The sequence below is a fragment of the Stenella coeruleoalba genome (genome assembly GCF_951394435.1).
Source record: "Stenella coeruleoalba genome assembly, chromosome: 9".
Classification (NCBI taxonomy): domain Eukaryota; kingdom Metazoa; phylum Chordata; class Mammalia; order Artiodactyla; family Delphinidae; genus Stenella; species Stenella coeruleoalba.
In genome coordinates, this window is record NC_137155.1 from 70,525,432 (window position 1) to 70,538,147 (window position 12,716).

At 35.1% G+C, this 12,716-nt stretch overlaps 1 protein-coding gene across 18 annotated transcripts in view; it reads left to right on the plus strand.

Moving 5' to 3' along the window:
* FOXP2 (forkhead box P2) overlaps nucleotides 1-12,716 on the plus strand; it is a 531,942-nt gene that overhangs the window by 407,797 nt on the left and 111,429 nt on the right. For 15 of the 18 annotated variants that reach the window (XM_079931102.1, XM_079931101.1, XM_079931091.1 and 12 more), the window contains one exon: nucleotides 5,343-5,417. The exons of the other annotated variants lie outside the window; for them this stretch is intronic. In XM_079931102.1, the coding sequence (XP_079787228.1) occupies nucleotides 5,343-5,417 (75 nt within the window). The remainder of the gene's footprint in view (nucleotides 1-5,342; nucleotides 5,418-12,716) is intronic. 18 annotated transcript variants of the gene reach the window in all.

Here is a 12,716-nt window from a genome sequence, read left to right on the forward strand (position 1 = left end):
CTTCTTACATTTTATTTTATGCAATTAAATTTTTTTCTGAGGAGGCCATTCTTGACTTGAATGGAGTGTCAAAGGGTTCAAGATGCAAATGGCACTTACTCAGTTGTATCCTAGTTTACAAGGCTTTTCCTCCCGCTCTCGTCTGAAACCAAGGACAATTTTCATTCATTTTTATATCCACGTGGCTAACGTAATTTATAGCACACAGTAGGTACTGAAAAATGTTCACTGACTGAATAATGGAATAAAAGAATGAGAAATTACCTGTCCCACAAATATCCTGAACACAGAAGACAATATTTCTCAAAGTGTAATCATGGAAGCTCTAAATCACAGTCACCAAGATGCTTGTTAGAATGCATATTCATGGGCCCTATCTCAGATCTTTTGAATTTGAGTCCCTAGAAGTGTAGAATTTTCAATTATAACAGTTCATGCTAACGTCTGCGAACCTGTTCCAGTAGGCTATTGTGATGCACAGCAGCCTTAAAAAATAAATAAAAGCATGAGCTTTTGTAAATAATTTCAGCTCCCTGGGCTCTATTTTCTTTCTCTGCGAAGTGATTCTTTAATGGCTGCATCCTATTCTCAATATCATATGGGTTTTGTAGTCAGTGCCACAGAAGGAAGTAAGGCAGGACTTACTCCTTGTTCAGAATGAAGAATGAAGAGTCTTCGGGCATGTGCTCATACTGGTTTGGTCCTGTGGGGTACATGGTCCCTGCACCTCGTTGACTGACTCCAAACAATATACCACCTACTCAGATCCACTGGTCTTATGAAATAATGTTTGCCAGACAGCAGTTCTCTTTTCTTCACCTCCTCTGTCAGGGCTAGGCAGCTTTTAGTCTGTTTTTCGGAGGTGGGCTGGGGATAGACGAAGTAATTTGAATTTGCAAAGCCAACACATATCACCCTGGCACAACTCTGGCCCCACTGTCCCTGGGACAGTCTCCATCAGATGTGATGAACGGCCTAAAGATAGCCAACCAAGCCAACAAACAGAACGGTTAGAGTGGAGGGAAGGCCAGTTAACCGTTTAATTTTATTCCTGTTTCATACTAGGTCAAGAGTATCCACATTTCTTAAAAAAAAAAAAAAAAGGGCTTCCCTGGTGGCGCAGTGGTTGAGAGTCCGCCTGCCGATGCAGGGGACGTGGGTTCGTGCCCCAGTCCGAGAGGATCCCACGTGCCGGGGAGCGGCTGGGCCTGTGAGCCATGGCCGCTGAGCCTGCGCGTCCGGAGCCTGTGCTCCGCAGTGGGAGAGACCACAGCAGTGAGAGGCCCGCGCACCACAAAAAAAAAAAAAAAAAAAGAGGATCCACATTTCTTGACTGGCCGAACACTATTTTAAAATTTTTGCACCTTTAAAATGTAGATCACTATTCCATTCAGATATCATTTTACCCCAAATTTTATAAGACACTAAAGTTTTAAACACATTAAAGAAAAATTTGATCCCATTTTCAGCCAGCTTCAAGAAAAATTATAATTTAAAAATATTTTCATTCATTAGGAAAGATCAATATATAATACTTTGTATTTTTCTATGAAAATATACCTTCATCAACTTTGCAAAAATTATATTATTTCTTAGAAGTCACTTCACCTTGTCACTGAATGCAGACACCCTCATATTAACTTTTTGCTTTGCCACACCAGGTTTCTAAAGAGAAAAAATATTTTTTATTCATATGGAAGAGGCTTTGATTTGTATCATGAAGTCCAACAGGAGACGGAAAGCTATTTGAATGCGGATAGAATGTCTTGGGAATTTTTGCATCCTTTACAGCGTGTTTTATACACAGTAGGACTTTAATAATTTTTTATTTGAAAGAAATTGAATGTTCTGAAGCAATAATGATAGCTAATAAATATTAACTACATAGCTAAGAAACATTAGGTATATGGGTACCAGCACTATTCTAAGTACTTTATAAATCAGTGTATCTAGGACGTTGTTACTTACTACCCCCTTTCTAGGGAGAGAGGCCAGAAGAGCGAAGTAACTTGCTCAAGGTCACACTACTAGCAAGTGTTGAGTCAGGATCTGAACCCTGGCAGACTGTCTCCAGAGCTAGTATTCTTATTTCCAACACTGAACACTGAAGTCTTTATTGTTTTAACAGAAAATTGCAATGATCCATATTTAACAGAAGAATAGTTTCCCTCTGAAGTTAATGTTGAAAGCCCATTCCAGTACACTGTCCTGGCCTTTTCACTGTTAAAAGGTTCTTTGGTGCTTATTTGAAACAGATGCAAACACTTAAAACATCGATTCACATTGTGTTGCCCTGTGATTTGCTAGATTATGTCAGGTTTCCTCCAGGAGACCCATTTCTAAATGACTGTCTGATTTCATTCCCCTTGCTACTCCTTCACAGACCTGCAGCTTCATGGATCTGTTCAAGCATGGTTGGTCGGAGGTTGATTAGTGCGTCTCTTGCCAACATTCTGTCTCCTTCTGTTGTAGAAAGCTCTAGGACAGCCAGGAGAAGAAGCTGGGCGGGTTTTTCAAAGCAGTTTCTTCAACCAGGCGTTTTGGCAAGACATGGTGACGGGCTAATGGCAGTGCAGAGTTTATTCTCACATACTTTTAACTCCTGGAGTTATTAGTTGGGAGTTACTTAAAAGCCTGTGCCTTTCAAATGGTTTGCTTTTTTCCAGGGTATTGTTCTTCAGTAAACATAAGATTAAGTTGACTTTCTCTGTTCATAAATTTTGCTTTTTAACTCTATTTCTATTCCTTGCTCAACTCTTTTGATTATTTAAACTGTATATATCTTATAATTTTGCATGCAAAATGACAGGGCAGAAATGTCACTGTGTGTCCTTAGTATGGGACAGTCCTATCTCTTTTGTCCCTAAGGTTAGATTAATGACAGTATCATTTTAATGTGCTGTATTTTTATCTATGGTAACAGGAATGATTTGGCATTGTCAGGCAGTGATTGCTTTGGTCAAACAAAGTTTCTGATGAACAAAAATATGTCATGGCTTCAGAAGGTCCTTCAGAATCTTGTTTTATGTCAAAGTTATCTCAATGGTTATCAGTTAAAATCATATTGGGGAAATGTTTGAGACACAATTAAAGAAGATATGTTTGGATTATACTTAGATTTACTGAAATTACGTTTCTGAGTCATGTGAGCTGAGAATGGAGAATATTCTCTCTCACAGTGAAGCTTCAGGCTACGCCCATCACAGCTCCAATCTGTAGAGGAAAAGTAGCAAAAATCTCCTTCTTATAATGAAATCCTTCTGATAATTTTGGCACCTGTATCCTTTAAATGATGCCTACAGCATTTTATGTCATAACATCTTTTGTGTATTTTTATCAGTGTACTTGTACCTGGTCTGGAAATGTCCTGTTTCTTAATCATCTCTATATCCTCCCTTCAGACTCTGTGCTTGGGATGGCAGATCTTCAGCACCTGACATGTTTTGTCTATGTTAGACACAAAGTACAATATTTAATTTGGGTGCTCTTGAAAGAGCTTAAGGTGATGTTGCTTATTTATGAAGTTTCATTTTCTGTACTAAATATAGTGTCGTGGCACCTTTGGAGTTCTCATGATGCTCACTGATTTTTGGTTTTAGGTAGATGAGTGTCGATCTGAGGATTTTTTGTTAATCTGGTTCGTTGCTGTGGTTCGGAGTAGCATTTCATTCCTTTTTTTTTTAGGATGCTTATGACCTCCTTAAATAGCAGTCCAAAAATCCTGTGGCTTGTTTTGATTTTAACCAAAGTTACAGCTGCCTAGCTGTAAAGCAGTCAGTTTCTCTTATTATGACTAGTTCTTCAACTTGTACTGTTTTAAATTGCCTGCAATTAGCATATTTCAACCTTATTTTTAGGTTTAAATTGCAGTGTGAGAGTGTACTCTCCTCTTAGCTAATTAGTGCTATCAAGGAACAGTAGGTTACCTCATTAGTACCATGTGCATTTAATTAAAGAAGAGAAAATTGGAGTTAACCTCATAGTTAATATTTTCACAGAGTGCTTCAATGCCAACACCTTCAATTGGAGTCACACCCCTGTGTATCTAATTATGCACTGGTGCCAAATAAGGTTAGCAAGGGTACTACAAGGCTGTTGACAAAATAATTTAGATGAAAAAGTGTTTGTTGGATTCTGACAGTAAAATATAACTTGAACGTTTTTTCTTCATCCTCATCTGCCAGCATCAGGTGACATACTTCTTCATAGGAAATTGAAGGGAAAGAATATTTTGGAAGCCATTTTTTTTTCTGTTTAAATTAATGTTGCTCTTATCTTGAAGAAAATGGCATATAGTCATGTAAAGCATGTACAATCCGTTTCTCAAACAGATCCCCTGAACTTCAGAGATGTATTTGAAAAGAATTATTTATAAGATGTAATATTTACATGCATCAAACCACTACAAATACTCCCTGACACCCCTACCACATCCCTCCTTGCTTTTCTTGTTTTCTGATATAATTTCCCTTGTGTATCTTATGAATGGGGATCATCCTTTCATATCATACATGAAGTCTAAGGATGTGTTGTCACATGGTCTACACAAATGCAGTGTAATCCTTTTGCCCTTCAGACAAAATCTTTTGAAATGTCTGATGCTACTTAGGTAAAAAATGACATTCCATGTCATTTATCAATAAATAATCACTTTTCTTTTACAGATAAAAACGCAAACTATTCATTTGCGTGTATAGAGTAATTTTCAATACAAATGACACAATTCAACAGGTTTTAACAGAGATTACTGAGTTTAGCTCCATAGTCTTAAATACGTATTTAATGGCAATATTTGTGTTATAGTAATGCAGAGCCAAGGCAGTTTATTTAAAGGGATTCTTGTGATTGTTCTCACATTTCATGACAAGACAGGATTTATGTTCATTCGTGTTTGTTATAATTGACTACAAGTCAACAGTTAGCTTTTTCAAAAAGAGATAAAGTTTTAGGGACAAATGGCATGCCATACTCTAAAATCACAGTACCATTTAAAGCTATAGGAATATTTATTAATAAACATTGGCCATAATTTTAGCTTAGAAGTGGGAAGTGAGGCTCCTAAGTCAGTATCCTGGTAGATGATCGGTAATTTTTGGTTAGTGGTTATTTCGTATGTTCAAATATTCAAATTAACATCTGCCAAATTATTCCTGTTTTTTCAATTTTATTTAATACTATTATTAGCTGTGAGACAAAGGTGGAGTAGTCTTGCCTAGGTCAACCTACCAAGATAATAATCCAAATAATATTTTCTTAAATGATAATGTACATTATTAGCGTTAAGCCTTAAGATTGGAAAAAAAAAAAAAAAGCCAACTCCTGATTCTCTTTGTTTAATCTAGGAATTGCTTCCAGAAACAAAATTATGTGTCTGTGGCCACTCTTCTGGTGATGGGCATCCTCACAACACATTTGCAGTAAGTTACACTGGGCAATTAGTAATTCAGCTACTATGCACAAGGCCATAGACCCAACCCTGCTAAAGAGATGGTCTGTGATTTTCTATCAGCCACTACCTTCCATTGATGCAGGTGATCAAGAGATGACTAATGTTAAGGCACAGATGTAATTAGTTTGTTTTCTATTACTTCTTATATTCTTGCTTCAATTATGTTTCATCAGATATACATACAGTTCACCGTTTCTGTGAGTTGATGGCGTTAAAGTTTACCTTATATATACGAGAGCATATGGCTTTTTCACCTCTGTACTTTTCTTGAACCACTACACTTTTCTCGAACAGATTTAGGAATAATTTGATGAGATGGTATTGATATGCATCAAATAAGTGCATTGAGACTATGGATAGATACAATATATATTTTAGGGAAAAGTTCCTGTTCCACGTTCTGCAAGTTACCATATAAATATGCCAAGGCCTCTTTTTACATATTCTGTCACTAGAGTGTAATTTGTCTCTTTAGACTATAATATCCAATGAAAATTACTTCCATGACCCAGTTCACATACTGGTTAGCCTTGGAAATGAATAACAATGCTGAAGTGGCCGCTCAAGAATTTTTAAATAGAGCAACTTCATGTTTCTGTTTACCATGGATACTACCTGTATTCCTAAGGAATCTCTAAATATGTAAGTCGTATATTTTCATATATAGAATTTTTGCTTGTTTCCTTAAGAATTGATGTACTTTTTTAGTTTCCATGGTCTAGAATATTCCTAAATTGACTCACCCAAAACTTATCTTTTTTTACTACCATATACCTAATATTTCCTAATTTATGATTGGTAGAACACAACATAATTAATCTCATAGACAAATAATCAGTGTCTTCCTGAATGAAGAAGAAATATATAATTTCATACCTTAGTTGAAAAAACAAAAGATTTTTCTCAATAAAAATAGAGTCAAATTAACATGGGATGCTCTTCTTTGTGGAAAATATATAAACTTTAAACATTTTTTAAATGTTAGATGCAAAACAAAAATGGAAATGGAAATGGCAGTAACGTACTATTTTATGGAAATAGTGAATGCAGGGGATTGGTAATAAATTTTGCACATGAAATTAGGTTTCATAATGATCTGAAATTATCTAGTTTGGGATTTCATTCATTTTAATTCTAAAGTGTTTGCTCTTCTAAGCTTTCTTTACAATAATAACATTTGAAAAACTAGCAAAGATTAAAAAGCAGTGTTAAGGTTTGCTGAAATTATGTAAATTTATGTGAAAGACTAAAATAATCTTAATTTCTAGGTTTTCTCTGTATGTTTTGAAGAAAATAAATTTAAGTCACACTTCAAAAATAACTATATTTTAACTTAGTAAAGAAGATTCATTCAAAATTATACTTAAAAAAAAAGTGCGTTAAAAATGGAACAGGCAGTATTCTTAATTGGTAACACTTTTTCCTAAAATAATTTCAATGGAAAAATTGTTTTCTTTAGACTGAAGAGTGAGATGGCTTAACCAATAATAGTGTTTGTTCTTTATGTAAATCTACTTCTACCATTTAAAAAATTATTATCTACTCTACTGATGGAAAAATAAATCTACAGCAACAGATCTTTATATTTTCATTGAAATGTTTTCAGAATAAAAACAAACGATGGAGAAATTAAATGAATGGCTCACAGGTGCCCTGCAGTTCCTCAATGGCAAGCCTGAATCTATAGCCCAATCTATAATCTATAATCTATAGTTTGTGATCACCAATGTATTGGTCTTTCCAGAGGTATGCCACATTGTTCATGGCTGCCTTGAATGCAGTGTTGAACAGGAGGCTGAGGTTGTGCCACGTGCCTGAGACTGCAGTTAGTCTCCAAGACAGAAAGAACAACAGGATAAATTAGTGAGGTCTGCTGTGGTTGGTGGGGGGAGAGAGCATGGCAGTGCATAGATCAGGTGTTTTCCATCCCTGCAGTGCACCCAAACTAAATACTTCAAATTAGTCACTGAGTGACTTTGCAAATGATGGTTCTTGACTTCACAACACAAGAGAAACATTAAATACTAAGTAGATGCTTATTTTCTTTATTGATTATATTAAACTTTCTGCAAGCTAAAATGGCTACATAATGTGATTTAAAACCAAGATGCAAACTAAAACAAATACTATTTGTTATTCATAGTTGACAGTTTCTATGTGATGGTCATGGCTCTCTCTTAGTATTTGTTAAATTTTATAAGTACTAATATGCTGGGGTGGTACTCGACCACCATGAGATTACTGGTGGGATGGAAGGAACAAAGGTATAGAAAGAATAGATAGGCGTATCTAAAACCAGCCCTGTCCCTTTATAATCTATATACCTCACATTTATAATAAATTGTGAACCATTGTAATAGTTTTCTAAATTCTTAAGAGACCCTACATAATGCCCTATCAGTGGATTAACTTAATATCACACGTATTACTTCCATGATTGGTCCACCTTCACAAATAAAAAAACAAAATTTTCAGGCATGTGTTCTAAAGTGGCAGATTAAATTAATTTTACCCCCTTTCTCCTATAAGTTTATTAACAAGCCTGAAGTAAAGTACTATAAATCTCAGCGGGGGAAAGCCACTTACAATTACCAAATGTAGGTTAAAGCCCAAATTATCTTAAAGAAATAGTAATGTTACATAATGTTACGTGAGATTAAACGGATGTCAAAAGCTCTCCATCATATCATCTTCTTTCAGGTACTTATGGTGTCAGGTTCCTAACCAAAGATGCAATGAAAATATATTTCAAAGGAGTATTTTCTGGTGTTTTGGTCTGGAAGTAGCCAGAAGATGTTGGCCATCATCTAAGTATTGTGCCTCCTTATTATCATGTTGTTGAACGGTAGAGACACTTTTACGAACTCACTAATAGATTATGTTTATTGTGCCTCTACTAATTCACTGCTGTACTGGGCAGTAGTAGTTGTACTCACATCACGTCTACCTAAAACTTGTAATCTTAAATTCTGTTTCCTGTTTTTTGTAAAAGAAATGTTTGGGCTCCAGAGGTTGTACATTTAATATTCTAAGAGTAACAATTTAATACTCTTATTATAAGTTTGAATTTTATAGGAAAAAGCATTAAGTTCTGGCTTTAAAAAACAAGAAGATGAGTGTAAGTGAGCATCATTGTAAGAGATTTCTTTTCGATACTTGCTTTTCACCCTCAATTTTTTCAAATGATGTATATTTAACTCTAATCTGGAAAAGTCTTCACTTATTTTACTTTTATTTCGAACTTTAGTAATGGAATTGGTGCCTTTCTTTTTTCCCTGAAATACCAAACAGCTTTACAAGTGGCTAATTCTGTCAAGATCCTAAATTTCACAACCTTTGGCTTCCCTACCACACAGTAGCAACCCAAGTTCACTCCTCAAGAAGTAGACCTTGTTGACACCTCATCTGCCTGAATGGCCTCATTAGCACCTACCTGCAGATAATATTATTGTTAGTCTTGCCTATAGGTTTTTACACCTATGTGAATACTATTTTACATAGGACTCTGCCTGTTAGCTCTAAGTGCTAAGGCCGTTAGGAGAATGCTCAGAGTCTTTGTCTTCTGGATCTTAATTTCAAAGCATTTACCACTGGGTCAAATGCATATCTTGATGAACAAAATTTGTTGGACCTATAAATTAAAAATAAGACTTGGCTGGTCTTGGTCTAGCAGTTTTATATCACATTCAAATTATATTGACCACATTGTCATCTTTTCCCCTACAGATCTTGATTCTGTTGTGACTGACTGCTGAATGTTTTATTTTGATGGGAATTGTGGATTGGAAGAAAGAAAAAAGGAAAAGGGGATAGTGACAGTTTTAAGTGTCTCTTATTTTCTGTTCCAAATTCATCTCTCTTTTTAGGCTTTACATAAATTCTGCCCAGTACCAAATACTCTGTCCCATGGGCTCTGGAATCAGCTTTCTAGTTGAATATTGGGCACATTACTTGACCTCTTTTAGCCTCATGCTCTCAATCTGTAAAATTAGGACAATAATAGTATCTACCTCATAGGGTGGTACAGGGATTACATTTGATAACCCCCAAAAGTACTGAGCATGATGACTAACACACAGGAAGTGTGCAGTAGGTGTTTGAGGCAGTATCTGTAGTATCATCAGTATACTCTTGCTTGGACCAAAGAGGCAATTCTGTTTGACATAAATTTAAATATGCATTTGGTATTAACACTAAGGGGCTTTGGGCATCACCTTATGCCATGAGCAGAACAGATGGAAATGTTCCTTCCTGAGAGGAAAGTCTTTATATTCATTAATTTAAGTTGAACACTGACTTTTTCCCTCACAAAAATCAGTTATCCAAATGTTTTCTGATTTGTTAAGCTAAGTGAAAGAAAAAGAACACTGCCTCACCAGAGCTAAATGATGTCCTCAGGCAGTCAAGGAAAATCATGGCTAAAGAATGTTAAGAAAAGTGACTGTGCTCTCAATTGTCTGTATCCAACCAGAACACGTGGAGATAGGAAATTAGGAAATACATGTGGCAGTGCCAGATTATCTCCAATTATTTCTTCCCTTCTCTTTTATAAATGTATTGGCAGAGATTAACCAAGAATTAGAGATAAATTACTACTTATTAGTAATGTTGATCATTTTAACTAACAATCTGGAGACAACCTGGGATAAAAATTTTTGGAGAGTCCTTTCTATATAAAACCTATATTGCAAGATTTAACTCTTTGCTATTAATGCAAAGTTGTGTTAGTAAAATTTTAAATTTATGATGAAGCAGTAAAAATCAGATTTGTTAATTCATCATGTTCATTTTTTGAGTAGTTTATATTCACTATTACGACGGGATTGGTATTGTGCTAGATTGTTTGATTTAAAATAAACCTTAAGATAGTCAAATATTTCAAACACCTATATTACAGCTGATTTTGTTAATGTCATAACGCTATAATATAGTGACCATGTTTAGAGCTACTATTAAAAACCTTCCAGATTCTCCGTTGCAAGTAGAATAAAGGTTTCTGTTTTTAAAGCCTTGACTGACATTTGCATGCAACTCCTTGATTAATCTTTTTCTTTCCTAGTATAACTCAAGATATTAATAATTATCTTTACACACCTCATTCAGCTGGGATGTAGCTCCCTGAGCTCAGTTCATTCTAGACACCTCTCCTGAGTGATTGCCTCTCACCTTTTATTTTATTGCAATATTTGAGACTGCCATGAATTCTCTTGATGTTGGTTCCAAGAAGGACCAGTAGCAGAGCTTTTTCAATGGGGACTCCTCTTTGAAATTTATAATGAATAATTTACTCCCCTTGATGATTCACCAAAGCATTAGTATGGCAGAAATCAGGGGCTGATGAAAGGATTATTTATTTAGTTATCTGGTTTTGTTGTTGTTAATATATTTTTCATCAACTAAATTGATACACACACTAGAATATGTATGTGGCAATAATGTGAATTTATGTTGCCCATTTGAAGACTGTATTTTTCCTTTCACATTTAAAGTTATTTGTAATGAGCTATTAGTGATAGTCTCTACAAATATGAAATATAATCTGTATTAACTTCTAACAGTTCACTCTATAGTTTTTGCATATTTCTAAACATCACTGATAAAATGTGTATTCTATATTTATTATTTGTATTTCTGTTCCTTGTATATTTCCACATCATTTATTGTAGCATAATAATAAGTGAAAGGCACAAAAAAACAAGTCATCCTAGTGTATACATTTTCACAGCTCATGAGCACACGCACATATCTCCCGTTGCGGAGCACAGGCTCCTGACGCGCAGGCTCAGCGGCCATGGCTCACGGGCCCAGCCGCTCCGCGGCATGTGGGATCTTCCCGGACCGGGGCACGAACCCGTGTCCCCTGCATCGGCAGGCGGACTCTCAACCACTGTGCCACCAGGGAAGCCCCGTCCATGTGTTTTTATTGAGTTCTATCTGCAATTCGTTTTTCTTTCTCTTCTTTTTGCAGTTAAATTTTTTACATTTGTAATTTTCATTAGGCAAATGAGTTATTTGTTATGCATATGATTGACAAATTATAGAATCAGATTTTTATTACTGGCACCATTCATGCAGCAATATATTCACTTAAAGATATTTCTAAATAACCAGATTTTTCATATATTTTAATACATAGGATATCATGTTAAACAGTACATGATTCCCATTGGCATTCAAACTTAAACCTGAAACTGCACACTGTACTTTAAACCTTTATCCAGTGGCGTTCAGAAAGCTTACTATTATCAGAATTTGGTCATGCTGTAATCATACAATGCACCATACATCTTAGATGAAATTGCACTTGTTTATTTCCAATTAATTATATTCCTTATCAGAATGGTAATAAATTTGGTGCAAGTAGATTCATGCTACTGATAAAATAAAGAATAAAGTCTTATATCAAGTTAAGCTTTCCAAGATGAAACTTTTTTGTCGTATTTAACATTGAGGAACAGCATGAAATGCTCCAGCTCTTGCAGCCATGATCCTAAGCTCTTTTCCCTGAAGTCGTCATTACCATTCCAGCAGACCTTCTTCCTGTTCTCTCTTGAGATAGTGTGAGATATTTTGGAATATTGGCAGAAGTAATCTACCACTCAAATTCAGTGTGTTATAACATGACACTCCAGAATAACAATATAATATCTTAATTCTAATTTAGGATTTGAGTTGTAAAATATTTAGTGGGGCTTAAAACAGACAGTATAGAATGAGAGAGAACTGAAGAGATATTACTTAAGTACTCTTACGTAAGAGTATTCTTAAGAGATACTACAGTGAAAAGGAGGCATCAAGTAAATATCTCAGAGATAAATTCTCATTAAATTAAGCATAATTCATAAATTCACATGTGGTTGTGTAATTTTAGAGAGAGAAAGAATGTTGGCAAAATGATATCAAAATTTGATAAACAAGCCTAAAGGTTTAGAAATTTAATGTTATATATGCAATATTTTCTTGATACATAGGTAATCAATATAAAATTAAAAGAAGTAAAATAATATGAATAACATGTGTACTGTTGTTTTATCTCTGTTTCTCCCTAAATCGTTGTTGCCTGTAAGTTGCACCTCTCTTAATACTCTCTTATATTAAGGGTGAAAAATATACTTCATTTGCATATTAAGGCTGGAAAGTATACATCTTTTGCATGTTTACCCTTGTCTTTTTGTATATTACCTACATAGTCATTCTGCTTTATTAGAGGGATTCTGCTCTGTTAGTGCGTTGCCAAAATAAGGAGGCGAGGGTGTCTAATCAACAT